The sequence below is a fragment of the Rhinatrema bivittatum genome, chromosome 3, assembly GCF_901001135.1.
Source record: "Rhinatrema bivittatum chromosome 3, aRhiBiv1.1, whole genome shotgun sequence".
NCBI classification, from domain to species: domain Eukaryota; kingdom Metazoa; phylum Chordata; class Amphibia; order Gymnophiona; family Rhinatrematidae; genus Rhinatrema; species Rhinatrema bivittatum.
Window position 1 is genome coordinate 61,509,407 of NC_042617.1, and position 19,342 is coordinate 61,528,748.

Below are 19,342 nucleotides of genomic sequence, written 5' to 3' on the forward strand. Positions count from 1 at the left end.
GAACGGATCCGCATCTGCTCACTCAGAACGACGGATGCCTCCTCCATCCCAACCTCCAAGCCTTGTCCCTGACGGCATGGATGTTGAAAGGTTAGTCCTTCAGCCTTTTAACCTTTCGGATTCGGTTTCTCGTGTCCTGATAGCTTCACGAAAGCCCTCCACCAGAAGATCCTATTCGTATAAATGGAAAAGGTACACATCTTGGTGCACTTCTCAGTCCCTTGATCCCCTTTCCTGTCCAATCTCTAAGTTCTTGGACTATTTATGGCATCTATCGGAATCAGGTCTTAAAACCTCCTCCATTAGAATGCATGTCAGTGCGGTAGCCGCTTTCCATAAAGGTATAGAGGGTGTCCCTATTTCAGTACAACCCCTGGTAACACGCTTTCTTAAAGGCTTGCTCCATCTGAAGCCACCCTTACGTCCTCCGGCCCCATCTTGGGACCTTAATCTGGTTCTTGGTCGTCTAATGAAACCACCTTTCGAACCTCTACACTCCTGAGAATTAAAGTATCTCACATGGAAGGTATTATTCCTTTTGGCTGTCACTTCAGCTCGCAGGGTTAGTGAGTTACAGGCCTTAGTCACCTATCCGCCTTACACTAAACTCCTGCAGGACCGGGCGGTACTTCGCACTCACCCTAAATTTTTACCTAAGGTAGTTTCTGAGTTTCATATTAATCAATCCATCATACTACCTATCTTTTTTCCCAGGCCCCACTCCAACTCCGGGGAACAGACTCTGCATACCCTAGACTGCAAACGAGCTCTAGCTTTTTATCTAGACCGTACAGTTAATTACAGGAAGAGCACTCAATTGTTTGTCTCTTTCCATCCTAACAAGTTAGGACAACCTGTGGGTAAGCAGGCTCTTTCCTCCTGGTTGGCGGACTGCATTTCTTTTTGCTATCAGCAAGCTGGCATTCCCTTTCAAGACCGTGTAAAAGCACACTCTGTGAGGGCCATGGCGACTTCGGTGGCACACCTTCGATCGGTGCCGCTTCCTGACATCTGTAAAGCTGCAACCTGGAGTTCTCTCCATACTTTTGCAGCCCACTATTGTTTGGACAAAGCTGGAAGACAGGACTCCATCTTCAGCCAATCTGTCTTGCGTAACCTTTTTCCAACATGATGTACCAACACCCTTCCACCTTCCCGGTAGGGTGCGAATGCCCTTACCAAATTCCACCTCAGTTGTTGTGCCTCTTGCACGTCGTTGGGTGCATTTGGTGCAAATCAGGACATCCTCAGCTCGGTACTCACCCATTTGTGAGGACAACCATCCTGCTTGTCCTGTGAGAAAGCAAATGTTGCTTACCTGATGTAACAGGTGTTCTCACAGGACAGCAGGATGTTAGTCCTCACGAAACCCGCCCGCCACCCCGCGGTGTTGGGTTCGTTTTGTTTTTACTTTTTAGGCACTGCCTGTAGCTTTGAAAATCAGACTGGAGGGAGACCCCTGCTGGCTGCAGGGTCAGTGCCTTGCTGGGCATGCCCAGTAGGGGCCAGTCAAAGTTCTGTTTAAACTTTGACAGAAGTTTTCTGTGGTGGGCTCCATCCTCGATGTCACCCATTTGTGAGGACTAACATCCTGCTGTCCTGTGAGAACACCTGTTACATCAGGTAAGCAACATTTGCTTTTTTAATTATTCTCTCGCAGCCTTTATATTTTCATTCCAAATCTTAAACATACTTATCAACCTGCATACTTGGATTAGCACATTTCTAGACTCCCACTACATCGTTGTCATGCACTAATTTCTCTTCCTTCCCATTACTTGTTAAACCTCCTTCTGAAGTTATTTAGGGGGCATTTTTCAAAGCCATTGGCCAGTTTGTAAATTGCCCTCCTCTAGCGGGCTTGAAAGCATGTGGGTGCTTCCACTTCACAGTGTACTTTTAGCCAGTTTAAAAAGAGGCATTCTTTGGAGAGGGGTGGAGGCGTGTGTTTAGGTTGGAGAAGTAAAACTGCCCATCCATATTTGACTTTCAAGTGTGCGCATACTGTTTAGCCTTGTACAATCTTTGACTGCTAATTTTCAAAGTGAAACAATGCGAGTAATTTCCATATGAAAATTGACTGAAGTGTGCACAGGATAAAAGTACCTGTATACATTGAAAGCAACGCAGATGTTCAAAATTGCCCTCTTAATGTTGTAACCCAGGTCATCTTCATAAGTACAATATTCTGTGACATTACTGCTTTGTGACTAAAGAATCCAAAGTCTTAAAAGTGCTACTTAATCCGGTTAAATCAGATAGCTGGATAAGCCTGGAACGCGCTACTGGTCCAGATAAGTAAGCTAGATAGATAAGCCTGAAATAGAGGACCTCAAAATTGTGCAGTATAGTAGTTGTGTTTCTCCTGAGTCCCATCCCTTCCTCACTGTGGGGTCGATTTTAAAAGGTCCGTTCACGTGTCCATGTGTGCGCAGTTCCCAGCTCACGCTCATAGAAGCGCCAACTTTTAAACATGCGTGCTGAAGTTATAAAGTGCGGTTCCCACGTGCACATGCGCGCTGGATTTTAAGGTCAATGCACGGGCAGGTGACCTCCTCTGCGTGGGGAGGGAAAATTTTAGAAAAATATGCGTGGCAATGTGATCGGGCCTTTGCCCTGTTCCCTAACCCTAACTATATCCTTTCTCTCTCTTCCCCGACCGCTAAACCTAACCTAGCTATCCCCAATTTTTTTGTTTTTATACTTCTGCTCCTCTGGAGCAGAAGTAAACTTCATGCACTGGCTGGCTGCCAGCGCATGAGCTGCCCCCCAACCTGCCCCTTTCTTCAGGCCTAGCACTTCTGCGCATATCAGGAGTTAGATGAATTGCCAGGCCCTTTCTAAAATGTGCTCGGCATGCACAGGTCCCAGCCACTCGTGTAACCCCTGATATTTGTACACGCAGGCCTTTTAAAATCAACTTGTATGTCTCCCCCCATCCGGATCCATTTCATCTCCCTCAGATCCATCCAGAATTGCAATGGCTTCTAAAAACATCAGGCAGTGAAGCTGATCCATCATTGCAACAAATGTAGAGTTTCTGTTCCAGCTACTTCCTCATCCTCAAGAAGTCAGGGAGATTGCAAATAATCCTAGACTTGAGGCTTCTTAACAAACGTCCTCCGGGAGAAATTCACAATGAACTCACCAGCACAATTCTCCCATTCATTCATTAGGGTGAATGGATGTGTGCCCTCGATCTGAAGAATGCTTATACTCACATCCCGGTTCTTCCAGGTGGATTCTTCCCCTGCTAGTACAAAGTCCCCCCCCTTTTAGACTTTCTTCCACTCCCAGGGTTCTCACGAAGTGCCTTACAGTGGTGGCAGCACACCTGTGTCATCATGGAGTACAAGCCTTTCCCTACTTTGTCAATTGGTTAATCACCGCACAGTCAAGAAAAGCAATTCTCCACTCCCTGGACGTGATGATTGCCTCCTGCAGAGTCTAGGATTTCTCATCAACTTGGAGAAGTTAAACCTGGGACCCTTGCAGTGCCTCCAATTCATAGGGGCACACATCAACTCAACATTATAGAAAGCATTACTACCCAACAACTGATTGATTGACATGATCTCACTAATCCAAAAACATCTCTTCAATTCAAGGACCATTGTTAGGGAGCTCCTTGTATTATTGGTTGACAGGGTGGCAGCCATCCATTTAGTTCCACTGACCCGTCTTCACATTCATCACTTTCAGTGAGTCTCAGATCTCAATCGGAGCAACGCACACAAACTCTAACTCCTGTAGTAAGCATTATGCATGGCATGGGAGTTATGGTGGTAGTTATAGCCCCACATACCCTGGAATGGTGCCCCCATCAGCTAGGCCTTACAACAGATGTTTCTACCAGGGATTGGGGTGCTCATGTGGTATTGTTCTGCACCCAGGGAACTTGACTTTCTCATAAGAGTCTCTTTCAAATCACTCTTGTGGAGCTGAGAGTGATATGGCATGCCCTCACCACATTTACACACCTCCTCCAAGGGAGGAGCATTGTAATTCATACAGACAATCAGGTTGCCATGTTCTCTGTCAACAAACCACGAGGAATGGGATCATGACCTCACTGTCAAGAAGCACTGAAGATATGGAACTGAAAAGAATGCCATCTGATGACCTTTTAGATTACCTACTTACTGGGCATTGCCAACATTCTAGCAGAACGCCTCAACAGAGTATTTCAACTTGACGAGTGTTCTCTGAAGCAATCAGTAGTAAACAAATTGTTCAACTTCGGGTCTACCATCAGTGGATCTGTTTGCATCACAGCAAAACACAAAACTAAGTCAGTTCTGTTCAGTTCTACCAAGCAACCTCAGACTAGCACAGGATGCTTTCCTAACTGACTCGGGCCAAAGCCTCATGTAAGCTTTTCCGCCAATACCCCTCGTTGCCAAAATAGTGCAAAACGTCCTTCAAGACTGTGTCTGTCTAATCCTAATTGTCCCAGGTTGTTCAGACAGATTTGGTACGCATATCTCATCAAGCTTCCAGATGTCCTCCCATATTTCTAGGGTCAGACCCTGTTCTTCCAACTCAGGACAACGGGATACTCTTTCATCCCAATCTCTGAGCTCTCCATCTCACAGCTTAGATGTTGAATGCATAGTGATAGCACAACTACAATTACTATCGGAAATCGAAGATGTATTAGTTTCAACTAAGAAACCTTCAATCAGGAAAAACTATGCCTTCAAATGGAGATGATTTGCCATTGTGTGCAAATAGCATTATTCTGAACCTTTTTCATGCAAGCCTCCTCAAATCTTTTAATACTTGCTTCACTTCTCTAACTTAGACCTTGCTGCTTCTCATGTAGTATTGTTCTGCACACAGGGAACTTGACTCTCTCATAAGAGTCTCTTTCAAATCACTCTTGTGGAGGAGCTGAAAGTGATATGGCATGCCCTCACCATATTTACACACCTCCTCCAAGGGAGGAGCATTGTAATTCATACGGACAATCAGGTTGCCTTGTTCTCTTGGTGTAAAGCTGTTTGTTTTTAATTAAATTAAATCAGTGTTACCTAATATTGTTCATGTTGCATGTATTGGTTTTTAAAATTCAATAAATGCAATTATACGTATATTTTAAATCACCTTTAGAATTGTAAAGTGGAGTTGATTTTTCTAATCATTTGTAGTTTACTACTGCTGTTTTTCCAATGAAAATGTGTGAAGTAACTGAGGAAAATACCGTAATCATGCAACCAATGTGAGATTTCCGGTGGACATCTCACTGCTGGCATGATGGCAAGGAACATCAGCATTGCAATCCAACATGAGTGGGCTTAGAACATATGGCAGCAGGAAGCACCTCTCTTAAGCACTGCTGTCCTCGCATTCTCCCTTGACCTGTTGGTTACCAGGCATGAGAAGTAGCACTTAAGAGAAAAGCTTCCTGTCCCTTACATTCTGCTTGTGCTGGAGTGCACTAAGTAGTGCAAGAGAGCGATGGGAAAGAGAACCAGAGAGGAATAGAGAGAAATGGAGCACAGGGATAGGTGAAGGATATAGGGTTCTGGTCAGCTGCAGGGAGGAAAAAATTGGTGTTTGGCACAAAGGAAGAAGAGAGAGTATAAGCAAACCTGAAGTAAATAGTAAAAGCTAGAAAAAGAACCCGAGACCAAATAGAGAAGGTGATGGCGAGGAGGAAAAGTCTAAGAGAGAAAAAAAAATGGAATACTACTCAGCATTTACCCAGTATTTTCTGGGATACAGAATATATTGGAACCTACATTGGTGATTTTTGGCACTGTCATACATACAAGAAAACATTGAATTTCCCTCTCCACACTCTGAGTATGAAAGTCTAGCAAGTAGTAAAAAAAAAAAAAAAAAAATATATATATATATATATATATATAGGTAGTGCAATTGCACTTGAAATTCTAATCTCAAATATAACATTTCTGGTGTGTTTTAAGGATTCAGGTGCTCACTTGGCTGTAATTGATGACTCCAATGAACACATGCTTACTGTGTGGGACTGGCAGAAAAAATCCAAAGTAGCAGAGATTAAGGTAAATATTTAAAATTAAAAAGAGATTTCTACTGAATATGATGGTGAGGGTAATATTCAAAGTCATTTCTACAGTCAAAACAGCATTGTACCTGTGAAATCGCCTACCCTCTATACAAGTAAAAGCACATGCGTTGTTCCACCATGCGTACTTTTACCTACATGGTACAAGGGATGTTCCTTGGGGTTGGGTTAAGTCAAGGATAGCAACAGCACACATAGGTTTATATTTTCAAACCCATGTATGGCATTTTCCACAAAAAAAAAATATGTGCAGATCTCTGTGGATACTTTTCCCTGTGGCAATAAATACATGCATACTTTTGCTTTGATTGTTGATAAAAAGTACTTACAGTGTTTGCATTAAAGCACCTCCATAGTGTCTTGCTACACTTAAGTAATTTACACAGAGTTTAATGGTGTATTTGTCATTAATTCTTGATAAGACAGGGGTCTGTATACTAAGCATATTTTTAAATTAACACAAAATGGAGAAAGCACTTTAATAGTACGTCTGGCCTGATGTTAATGTAAAAAAACAGCATTTGTAACAGGTGATGGAGTTGTAGAGAGAAAGTCAGAAAGGTACCCAAGCAAACAGCATCAGCAGTGAGAAACCACTTATTGAAATCCTCAGACAAACCTACAAATTACAGATGCTTTTGACGTTTGAAACTGGTGTCAAGTGTAACAGCACTTATATAGCAGAGGGATTGACATGGAGTTAGTTCTGTCCAGCCATGTGGTAGGCTTGTGTTTGGTTCCTAGCACAGGCTGCTATTTCTGATCCTGGAAGTGTTGCTGAAGCAGTTGTCATCCCTGTAAAGATGGGCAGCTGAAGACTTCCCTCACAGTGACCGATAAGGCCTTGTATTGAGGGTGGCTTTGGTATATCTGAATTCCCTGCAGTGTATGGACTGTTTGGGAGAAAAGTGGGAGAGCATTGTAAAATGATTATAGAGGATTTGCTCCATGATGAGTCTGCATAGGCTGCTGTCAATAAGAAGCAAAGGATACCTAAATAAGAACAGAAAACATGAGATTCTTGTGTCTAATCGTATTCCATTTCTCTGTGGGGCATCTTGTGCAGCAAAAATATTAAGGGCTGAATTTTCTTAACACATTTACTACATAAAACAAAGTTTCATGCATGTAACTGGGCTTTTGAAAAAAGCGTGGTGGGGGGGGCTTTTTGAAAATTGCACATAAAAATACACATGGAAGCAATTTTGTGCATACTGTTAACACATTCTTGAAAGGCATTCCCAGGAACAGAGTTGGGGTAGGGAACCCACTTATGGGCATACTTTTGATTTTCAGAATTATGTGCATTAATCTACGCTTACACATAACTGCTCTCAAGCAGGCGTAAATGTGTGCATTTATGCCACGCAGGGGGGATGTGCAAGCCTGCTAATTTTCAAAGTGGAATATGCATAGGTCTGCTTTGAAAATTAGGGCTGAATTTCCCATGCACTTTCTACATCAGGACATCAGCCATATGCAGGCTGTTATAAACTTAATATCTAATAAAACTTAAGGAAGTTTAACTTGTTCTGTCAACAGACAACAAACGAAGTTGTGCTTGCTGTAGAGTTCCATCCAACTGATGCAAACACGATAGTAACTTGTGGCAAGTCGCATATCTTCTTTTGGACCTGGAATGGCAACGCGCTTGCAAGAAAACAAGGAATTTTTGGGGTATGAAATCTGCCACTTTATTGTTTCAGCAATACAGAATGATAAAAAATAATGATAAAATATCTCTATTATTATATAGGGATGTGTGTCTGCCTTTGTGCACTCTTCGTTGTAATGTTCCTTGGATGTCTTTACAGAAATATGAAAAACCTAAATTTGTGCAATGCTTAGCATTTTTGGGAAATGGAGATGTGCTTACTGGAGACTCTGGAGGGATAATGCTTATATGGAGCAAAACTACTGTAGAATCTGCCCCTGGGAAAGGGCCTAAAGGTATGTATTCTACAGACTATAACATGCTTGCTGAAATGGAAACCTGCAGTGTCACAAAACAATTTGCATGTCTTCTCTTCCATAGTACAATAGAACCATAGTTTTTATCAAAACCTCATTTTGCTATTTACAAAAGCAAGCAGAAATGCATGCAGAATTATTCATTCTCATGTAGTAATATGTATTGGTTTGGAAACTATCATTATCAGCCCAAGCTAAAATTCAGTGTATTTAGTTTCTCATCCTCTGGTATGCCTGTCTTTATATCTTCTTACTCCAGTATCTATGAAATCCTTAGAAATGGATGGCTTCTGGCATTGTCCTTCTTTCCTCTAATATTTCTTCCCATGTATGAACAAGCACTGCATTAAGTTTTTATGTCTGAGGCAGCAGTTTGCATGCCATAGCAGCTGCTTCAGTGCTTCTCTGGCTAATGAGAAATTTTGGGCTCTTCTTTGCCTCCCTGGGACTGTTAGTGTCACTTCACAACCATTGTCCGGCCCTAATCAGTCCAAAGATCTGGTGTCTGACCAAGGATTCAAATCCTCAGACTTTTCCTAAAATGTGGCAGTTACTTCTCTTCTGCAGGTAAAGAAAGAAACAGCACATTTGAAATTAAAATGATCAAACACTTTGAAACAAACACAAAGTGACTTAATAAAGACTTCAGCTTTCTTATCCATTATCACATATAGATCCCTTGGACTTGTAATACCTTACTATCTCTGTCACCTCTATCAAACCTCACCGCCATTAATCCCAGCCCCTTCTCTTGACTGAACTGTAATGGCATATGCAGGCAGCTTTATGCCTAGTTTATTCTGCACTGTTTAAACCCAGTGTAACTGTGCTGTAACTTCATTGATTTGAAAATGGGAGCATAGTTCTCTAAAACTAGTACAAAAAAATGTACTGAGTTAGTTCAATAAAAAGGTATCACCTACAGCTTGTTGTTTGACCTTTATTTCTACAGAAAAATCAAACAAACTGCTAAACACAAAAGGACTTGGCAATATTGAACCCTGAGTTACTGTTAGCTCAGCGATGAGTAATTTCAGTGGCACGTATTTCAAACGTCAGTATGCTCGGAAGGAACTTTTGGTTAGGTTTAGCTCTGTAATTACTTATTTTGTTTTCTTTAATTTTGTTTTTATATCATAGTTTTTATCTAATTTAATCTAGCTGATTAATATTTACATTATTGATCTGCAGGAAATTGCAGAATGAAAAATGACAGCTTATGTCATTCTTGGAGAAAGCTGCAGACAATCGCTTTGTGCAATGTCTTTATGGGAGCATAAAGCGGTACCCACCTTTACTTTCGTGCTGTAACAGCCAGAGATGGGAGTTGTTTTCCTTTTTTGAATATGCTGTAGGATGTTTAAGAGGCCACAGGTATCCTTGAGTATAGTATTCTCTATTAAATTTAATAGGGGGAAAAACATTTGTTCTAGGATGCTCTTTTTCTGTCCTTAAATATTTGTTGTTATAAGAGTTGGGTATAGGTAAGCAGGTAAAGGGGGAGACACTGTCTTCACCCTGATAGTTTACTTATATTACTTACACGCTGGCTATCCCAGATCAGCGATGGAACAACAAATGATACTGACTTGTCGTCCTCCAGCAAATAGGTGATGAACTGAAGCAGTGCCATGATATCAGTTCTTCCATTTGCAATGTGGATACCTCTGGCAGAACCAGATCGGTGAAGTAGTGTAATTAACTAGTGAATGAAATAGCTAAAGAAATTCAGCATCTAATCAGGCCTGCATCTAAGTGGACAATATGCCTGCATACGTTTCTTGGACAAACGGTTAATTATTGAGACTATATTAAAATGTTTTACCGCTCCTATGGAGCGCTAAAAGGTCTCTTAAATGGGAAAGATTGAATGTAATAGAATTTGTCAGATAACCCATAAAGTAAGTTTTATTAAAAAATAAAAAATTAACTTAGTTCATAACCATTTTTTAATTCAGCCCAGAGAGAAAGCAGAGTTGCTTATCTGTAACAGGTGTTCTCCTAGGACAGCAGGATGTTAGTCCTTACAAGTGGGTGACATCATCAGATGGAGCTCGGCATGGAAAACTTTTGCCAAAGTTTCTAGAAAGTTTCTATATTGTAATATAGAATTACAAAAAAATAAAATAAACAAGGAAAAAACCCAACTCCATGAGGTGGCAGGTGGGTTTCCTAAGGATTAACATCCTGCTGTCCTAGGAGAACACCTATTACAGGTAAGCAACTCTGCTTTCTCCCAGAATAAGCAGGATGGTAGTCCTCACAAGTGGGTGAATACCTAGCTACAGGCTGTTCCCGAAAAAAGGGGACCAGCAGTCACCTAAACAGGTGCCAATGGGCACAATAACTGAGGTGCTATTGGTAACACAGGAAATCGGTCTGAGGCAGGAAGAGTTGGCTTTTACAGCTGAAAGAGATTTCGGAAGTGCTATCATGGCAGCCTTCCCTGTCCAGATAGTAGTGCAAGGCAAAGGTGTGGAGGGAACTTCATGTCATAGCTTGCAGATCTCATCCACGGGGACTGCTCACAAGTGCGCCACCGAAATTGCCATTGCTCAGGCAGAATGAACCTTGACATGGCCCCCAAGCTGAAATCCCGCCTGAGCGTAGCAGAAGGAGATGCAATCCGCTAGCCAGTTGGACAGAGTCTGCTTAGCAACTACAACACTCTATCTGTTCCTGTCAAAGGAAATAAAGAGTTGTGTGGACTGCCTATGGCCTGCTGTCCTCTCCAAATAGAAGGCTAAGGCTTTCTTGCAATCCAAACTGTGCAGATCTGGTTTGCCCTGGTTCGAATGAGGCTTTGGGAAAAAAGGTGGGTAGGACGATTGACTGGTTCAGAAGGAAATCCACCACCACCTTAGGCAGGAACTTAGGGGTGCGTTCGGAGGACCATCCTGTCTTGGAAGAACTTCGTATAAGATGGATATGACACCAAGACCTGAAGTTCGCTGACCCTGCACACTGATGTGACTGCCACCAATAAGATGACATTCCAGGGCAGGTACTTCAGCTCACAGGAGCGCAAAGGCTCAAAGGGAACCTTCATAAATTGGGACAAGACCATATTGAGGTCCCAGGAAATCACAGGGGGTCTGAGGTGAGGCTTCAGCTGAAGCAAACCCCACATAAAAATGTCCCATGATAGGCTGCACCGAAATGGGCGAACCATCCACTCCATGGTGATAAGCCCCAATAGCACTAAGATGTACTCTGACAGAGTTGGTCTTTAGGCCAGCTTCCGAGAGGTGCAGCAGTTTAGATGTGGAGCAAGAGAACGGGTCCAATCCGTGGCTGTCACACCAAACGGAGATGCGATGGAGAAGGTACAGAGAAGGGCAACAAAAATGATAAAGGGGATGGAACAGCTCCCCTATGAGGAAAGGCTGAAGAGGTTAGGGCTGTTCAGTTTGGAGAAGAGGCGGCTGAGGGGGGATATGATAGAGGTCTTAAAGATCATGATAGGTCTTGAATGAGTAGATATGAATCGGTTATTTGCACTTTCGAATAATAGAAGGACTAAGGGGCATTTCATGAAGTTAGCAAGTAGCACATTTAAGACTAATTGGAGAAAATTATTTTTCACTCAACGCACAATAAAGCTCTGGAATTTGTTGCCAGAGGATGTGGTTAGTGTAGTTAGTGTAACTGGGTTCAAAAAAGGTTTGGATAAGTTCTTGGAGGAGAAGTCCATTAACTGCTATTAATCAAGTTGTCTTAGGGAATAGCCACTGTTATTAATTGCAACAGAGGCATGGGATCTTCTTAGTGTTTGGGTAATTGCCAGGTTCTTGTGACCTGGTTTGGTCTCTGTTGGAAACAGAATACTGGGCTTGATGGTCCCTTGGTCTGACCCAGCATGGCAATTTCTTATGTTCTTATGTTCTTCCACTTTAGTTTGTAAGATTTCCTAGTGGAAGGCTTCCTGGACTTCACCAGGACCCGAAACACGCCCTCTGAGAGGTCCAGAGGCTGTAAGATCATCCTCTCAATATCCAAGCTGTGATAGATAAGGCCTGGAGGTTGGGGTAGTGCAGCCTGCCCCGATCCTGCGTGATGAGGTCTGGGGAGGTTCCCAGGAAGTGATTCTGTAGGAGTGGGAACCAGATCTGCCTCAGCCAATAAGGCAGAATGAGAATCATGGCCCCCCGGTCCTGTTGGAGCTTTAGGAAAGTCTTCGACACTAGTGGAAGTGGAGGGTAGGAATACAGGAGGCCCATGCCTCAATAGCAGGCAAAGGCGTCTGATGCCAGCTTGCCATTCCCCATGGACAGGGATCAAAACTGATTTACCTTCTGTTGTAGGGTGAAGTGAAGAGATCCACATCTGGGGTTCCCCAGAGACGAAAGTTCCAATCCACAACCTCCTGCTTCAGGGGCCACTCGTAAGGGTGGAAGGAACGACTCAGGTCATCCACTAGCACATTCTCCTGTCCTGGCAAGTACATAGCACGGAGAAGGATGCCCTGGGACAAAGCCCATGACCAGATCTGGACAGCCTCCTGACAAAGGAGGAATGATCTCATGCCTCCCTGCTTGTTGAGATACCACAGCGTCACCTGATTGTCAGTCTGGATGAGGACCACCTTGTTAGTCAGGCAATCTCAAAACACCCAAAGCATGTATCGGATCGCCTGGAGCTCCAGGAAATTGATCTGACACTGTGCTTCCTGTGCTGCCAATTGACCCTGGATGCGGAGACCTCCAACATGGGCCCTCCAGCCCATATGGGAAGCATCTATGATAAGTACAACCTGTACAGGGGAAGCCTGAAAGGTACACCTACCTCCAGGTTGGATAGGGTCTCCCACCATGATGAGTTCCGAAGTGGCAGAATGACCCGGAGGTGCACCCAAAGGTCCTGGGTGGCAGGGCACCACTAGGACTGCAAGGTCCTCTGCGCCCTGTGCATGTGCAGCCAATCAAAGGGAGTAACATGGATGGTCACAGCCAAATGTCCCAACAGGTGCAACATGCGGTGCACAGAGACCTGGTGACTCTGAGAGATTGCTCCTGCAAGAAGACACTAAAGTAAATACCCGATCCTGGGGCAAGAACACCTGAGCCTAGGCCAGGTCGAACTTGGCACCAATGAAGTCCAGTTGCGGTGATGTGACCAGCTAGGACTTTGAGTAGTTGACCAGAAAGTCCAAAGTCTCCAAGTCCCCGAATGGTGGAGTGTAGGGACTGCAGTGTTCCCTGCCTGGAGGCGCTCTTGATGAGACAGTTTTCCAGGTAAGGAAAAACCTGTACTCACAGCCTCCTCAGATAAGCTCCCACTACCACCAGGCTCTTCATGAAGACGTGGGGAGCAGATGCCAGTCCAAAGGGCAGTACCCAGTATTGAAAATGGCTCTCACCCACCACAAACCGGAGGTATTTCCTGTGGATATGGGAAATTTCAATGTGAGTGTATGCGTCTTTTAGATCGAGGAAGCAAAGCCAGTCTCCCTTCCACAGGAGAGGAATCAAGGCGCACGCGAGACCATATTGAACTTTTCCTGTTTGAGGAATTTGTTCAAGGCCCTCAGCTCCAGAATCAGATGAAGGTCCCCTGTACTCTTTGGAATGAGGAAATATCTGGAGTAGAAGCCACTTCCCCGCTGTCTGGGTGGAAAGGGTTTGATTGCTCTGGCCATTGTGAGGGCAGAGAGCTCCTTCAATAGTATTTCCTGATTCGTAGAAAACCCCCAAGAGCGGCACGGGGGAGAGTCTGGAGGGATCTCTTGGAAATTCAACTTGTACCACCGACGAATGAAGGACAGCCTCCAACCAGATTGTTCGCAGTTGAGGGTATGGGTGGCTGGCTTAGGCTCCCTTGCAGCCAGTCAAACTCCCGTGGCAGGACTCTGCTGAGGTGTTGGCTGAGTCCTAGGAGTACTCTGTTGTCTAGGGCGAGCCCTGGGCCCAGCCTGCTGAGACCATGCTCTACCCGCTGGAGGGTAATACTTTCTCAGGCAGTAAAAAGGGTGTCTGTGCCCCTGACACGAGGATTACTTGCCAGAGGACTGTTAGTCCAAGGTGCTGGCTGAAAGATGCTGGAGGGTCTCATGATGATCTTTCAGCTGTGCCACTGCCTCCTTAATTTTGTCTCCAAAGAGATTCTCCTCAGTACAGGGCAAGGCCGCTATATGGTCTTGCACCTCCAGGCGGAGTCAGAGGTGCGCAGCCAAGCCATGTGGCGAGCACCAATGCCTGCTGCGACTACTCTTGCCGCCATCTCAAAGACATCATATGCAGACCGAACTTTGTCGCACGCCAAACCCTGCTGAACAATCTTCTGAAAGTACTCCTGAAGCTGTTGAGAGAGAGCGTCTACCAGATCCTGAACCTGCTTTTAGAGATTCCTGGAATACTGGCTCATATATAATTGGTAACAAGCAGTGCGAGTCACCAACATAGAACTTTGGAAGTCTTTTCTCCCCAGGGTGTCCAGGGCCTTGTGCTCACGGCCCAGGGGAGCCGAAGCATGAGTGCAAGACCACCTGTTTGAGGGTGGATTCCACCACTACGGACTGGTGCAGAAGCTAATGCTGCTTAAAACCTATGATTGGCTGCACTAGGTACACTGCGTCAGTTTTCCAGTTTACCGAAGGGACTGAGATGAGGTGCTCTCAGAGCCGGACAAACAATTCCTTAAATATGTCATGGGCCAGAATTGCAACCACTTCCTTAGGGTGTGTCCATGAACTAGAGGATTTCTAGCATTTTGTGCCTGGAGTCTTTTCCAGTCAGGAGCTGGAAGGGAACAGATTATGCCATGGCTCGGACAAATCCTGCGAATGTCAGGTCCTCTGGAGGGGATCGACGTCTTTCCTCCGGAGGAGATGGCAGATCCTTGGAATCATCCAAGGAAGATACAGAAGCCTTGTCCCCCCCATGGGTTGTGTAAGAGCATCATCATCGCTCAGATCACCCAGAGACACCGGTGGGGGAGCCCTAACTGTGCTCTTGGGCCGGGACGCCAGGGACACTGAGAGCTCCAAGGTACCGGAGGCACTGCAGGTACAGGAGGCACTGAGGGCATTGATGAACCCGGCAGCTCAGGCCACGCCGGCCTCAGGGTTGGCAGCTGAATAGGCGACCACTGGCACCAATGGCCCTCGTCTGAGGAATCAGCAATGGGAATGGTATTCGATCAAGACTGCATCTGTGTCCCCTGTGGCAGCAAGGGCCCTCGGGGCACCGGAAAAGGTTGTGTCGGCAGTGCAGCAAAGAGCAAATGCAACCGCTCCAGCAACGGTGCCAGCATTGACAGCAGTGGTGGCCCCGAGGGAGCTGGCGGCTCGATACTTTATAGGGCTCGGCCAAACGCCAACCACACTCTGTGCTCTAACTCCTCCGCAAATGTAGTCGATGACAGGAAGCTTGAGGAGGAGGCAGCATGAGCGGAGTCGCCCTCGGAGCCCTGAGGGAAACCAGTGCCCAGCACTGGAATCGATGCGGATTGACTTGGGCCCTCAGACTTGATGGAGAGCGACGCCTCCTCAGCACGGAGCTGCTTCAGGACATCTCAGCCAATGCCGGTGCCTTCCTGATCTTGAAGTTATGAGAAGATGTTGACTGATGCCAGTGCTGCCTCGACTTCCCATGATTCTCAGCCCAGTCCTTCCCCGGCACCGAGGGAGATGGTGATGACCTGGACCTAGAATGGGAAGAAATGGAAAGAGGCCAATCCCCAGCACCTAATTTGACCTGAGGAACCAGCAGAGGAGAAAAAAGAATGGAACCGGTGACTACCGTGTCCTCCTTGCCCCAAGGCATCGATGCCCCCGATACCAAGGTTGAGGACTTAGACTTCCTGGGGCCGAACAACTTCTCTATTTTGTCAAGGTGCACGCAGCGACCCTTGGGAGTCATCTGGGCACAGAATGAACACCCCCGGACATCGTGCAATACTCTCAGGCACAGAATACAGACCTCGTGGGGGTCTGTAATGGTCATAGTCGGGGGGCACCGGCAGAAGCCAGACGCCACAGAAAAAAAAACAACCAACAAGTGGTCGATGGCAGGTGGCCATCGGGAGATGGCACAGTCTGTAATCAACTGCAAAGAACGGGAAATTTACCATGACACCCTCTAACTAAGGCTGGGAAGAATTGAGGGACCCTGCGTGGAAAAGGAACGAGAAAAACTCAAACATGGCAGTTTTCCAGAAAAAAAAAACAGCATAAGCTCCACATCCATGAGATGATCGCTCCGCAAAAAAGAAGAGACTGAAGAGGGACCCCATGTGGATAGTGGCAAGCTGGACCAGTCAGTATGCCAGTCAAAGTTTTAGAAACTTTGATACAAGTTTTCTGTGCTGGGTTCCATCTCATGAGGACTATCATCCTGCTTGCCCTAGGAGTATAGAATTGCTATTTTAAAAAGTAACATTTTGAGGGCTGGATTCAGTACTATGCTCTGTAAGAGATCTTCAGGCACACTTTATTGATGTTTCAAATGCAGCTGGGTGGGGGGTAAACTTTTTTTTATAAAATGTAGGAGGATGTTGCAGTGCTGAGCATCTTTGCCCTTTATTTTTAGGCAAAGGTGCTGAGCACTGCAGCAAAAACTTCATTTAGTTTTTCTGCTATTTCCTTATTCTCCCTGAGCACCCCTTTTTTCCCCTCAATCTTCTAGCAGTCCGACTGTTTCCCTCACAGGTGTTTTGCTTTAACTATACTTGAAAACATTTTTATTACTTGTTTTACTTCTATAGCATGCTTCTTTTCAAATTCTGTCTTATCCTGAGTAGTTACTTTTTAACATATAACTTGCCAGTGCGTATGCTTTTCCTATTTTGCTCATTTGAGTCTGCTTTCCATTTTTTGAAAGATAACCTTCTGGCTTTAATTGCCTCTTTCACCAGTTGTTTGGTTTTTCTTCAACCTTTTAAATTCATGGAATACATTTTGTCTTGGCCACAAAGATGGTAGTATTAAACAATGTCCATGCTGCCTGAAGTTTTTAACTTTGTATATTATTCCTTTTAGGTATTTTTGCTAACTTATTTCCTCATCTTATCATAGTCTCCTTTTTTTTATAGTTAAATGCTATTTCAGTCTTTAATGAGAAGGATGTCTGGGTCATACCCACACTGGAAACATTTTTTTTATGTTGATGACTCTGAGCAAGTAAATTAAATCACTGTGAAACTGGAGGATGTAATAAATCACATTGACAAGTTTAAAAATAACAAGTCACCAAGACCGGATGATATTCACACCCAAGTTCTGAAGGAACTCGGACATGAAGACCTATTTCTGGTGATTTGCAACCTATCATTTAAAACAGCCATGGTACCAGAAGACTGGAGGGTGGCCATTGTGATGCCAGTTTTTAAAAAGGGCTTCAGGGGTGATCTGAGAAACTATAGATCAGTGAGCCTGTCATCTGTGCTGGGCAAAATGTTCAAAGCTATTCTTAAAAGAAAAAAATTATGGACTACATAGATAGCTAGGGTTTATGGGGATAGTTAATGTGGTTTTTGCAAAGGGAAGTCTAGCTTTACCAATTTAATAGATTTTTTGAAGGTGTAAATACATATGCAGATAAAGGTGAACTGCTTGATATTGTATATTTGTGTTTTCAGAAGGCATTTGACAAACTCCCTCATGAGAGTCCTCAGGAAACTGAGAGGTCATAAGATCTGATGCAGTGTCCTTTTGTGGATTGGTAACTGGATAAAAGACTGGAAACAAAGGGTAGGACTAAATGGTCAGTTTTCTGAATGGAAAAAGGTTATTAGTGGAATACCCCTGTGGTCTGTATTGGGACCTATGCAATTTAGCATACTCATAAATGATCTGGAAAAAGGAAAAATGAGTGAGGTAACCAAATTTGCAGATGACACAATTATTTTGCATTGTTAAAACAACAGCGGATTCTGAGGAATTGCAGAAGGACCTTGTTAAACGAGGAGACAGGGCATCTAAATGGCAGATGCAATTTCATGTGGGCAAGTGCAAAGTAGTGCAAGCAGGGAAAAATATTTCCGACTACAGGTACCTGATGCTGGGTTCTATATTAGGAGACACCACCCAGCTAAAGGTCATCAGAGACCTTATGGACAATAGTTTGTCTTTTTCCCAGTCTTCTAGTTCTTCCTCCAGGACGTACCTAGAGGAAGAACTAGAAGACTGGGAGAAAATGGGTAAGATGGAACAACACAGGGCAAAATTAAAAGGAGCTTTTACAAAGGCAACAAATCTGTATGTTAGAAAAGTAAACAAAAGTAAGAGGAATAAGAAACTGATCTGGTTCTCAAAGGAGGTGGCTGAAAAAATAAAGGCAAAATGAATAGCGTTCAAGAAGAATAAAGGATCACAAAAAGAGGAACACAGGGAAGAATACCTGGTGAAACTGAGGAAGACAAAGAAATCAGGTAAAGCGAGGTGACGACATTTTTCAGATATATCAGAAAAAGAAGGAAGATCCAAAGTGGAATTGTGGAAATATTACTTTATTTATTTAATATATTTCTATACCGGACTTCATGAATGGGATTCATATCAGGCCGGTTTACATGGAACTTTAAACAATACTTCAGTTCGGTGTTGACTAAAGAAGACCCTGGAGAAGGACCATTGCTGGTTGTTGAGAACATAGATGGGGTTGGAGTAGATGAAACTCCTTTTATGGGAAGGGAATGTATAGAAAGAGCTAGAAAACTGAAAGTGGGTAAAGCCAAGGGGCCAGATGAGGTACATCCCAGGATATTGAGGAAGCTCAGAGATGTGGTGGTCTGTCCACTGAAAAACCTATTCAATAGATCCCTGGAAATGGGAGAGGTGCCATGAGATTGGAGAAGAGTGGTGGTTGTCCTGCTTCACAAGAGTGGAAGCAGAGAGGAGGCTCACCTTGGTGATGGGAAAATTAATGGAGACTCTGCTGGAGGAAGGATAGTGAACTATCTATAATCTGATAGAATACTGGACCCAAGGCAGCATGGATTCACCAGAGGAACGTCCTGTCAGACAGATCTGATTGATTTATTTTTTTTTATTCAGTGACTAGAGAATTGGATCGAGGAAGAGCACTAGATGTAAAAAAAAATGAAAAAAATCAGCTTTAAAATGTGAATGGAGATCGCTATGAAGAAAAACAGTGAGCATGAGACCCGCCCCCTTGTGATGTCATCCAGCCCAGCATCGAGCCGGTAAACTGCGCCATTCCACCTGGCACCGAGGCGGAGGGGGCTGCCCACCAGCACCGGGCACTTTTGAGATGCTTCACTGAAGAGAAAAGCTAAAAAAAAATGAAAAAAAATCAGCTTTAAAATGTGAACGGAGATCGCTATGAAGAAAAACAGTGAGCATGAGACCCGCCCCCTTGT

General features: G+C 44.3%; 1 protein-coding gene across 5 annotated transcripts in view; it reads left to right on the forward strand.

Annotated features, from left to right (window-relative positions):
- Positions 1-19,342, forward strand: part of EML4 (EMAP like 4) — a 422,649-nt gene that overhangs the window by 328,789 nt on the left and 74,518 nt on the right. For all 5 annotated transcript variants that reach the window (XM_029593309.1, XM_029593308.1, XM_029593311.1 and 2 more), the window contains 3 exons: positions 5,934-6,029; positions 7,595-7,729; positions 7,867-8,002. In XM_029593309.1, the coding sequence (XP_029449169.1) occupies positions 5,934-6,029; positions 7,595-7,729; positions 7,867-8,002 (367 nt within the window). The remainder of the gene's footprint in view (positions 1-5,933; positions 6,030-7,594; positions 7,730-7,866; positions 8,003-19,342) is intronic.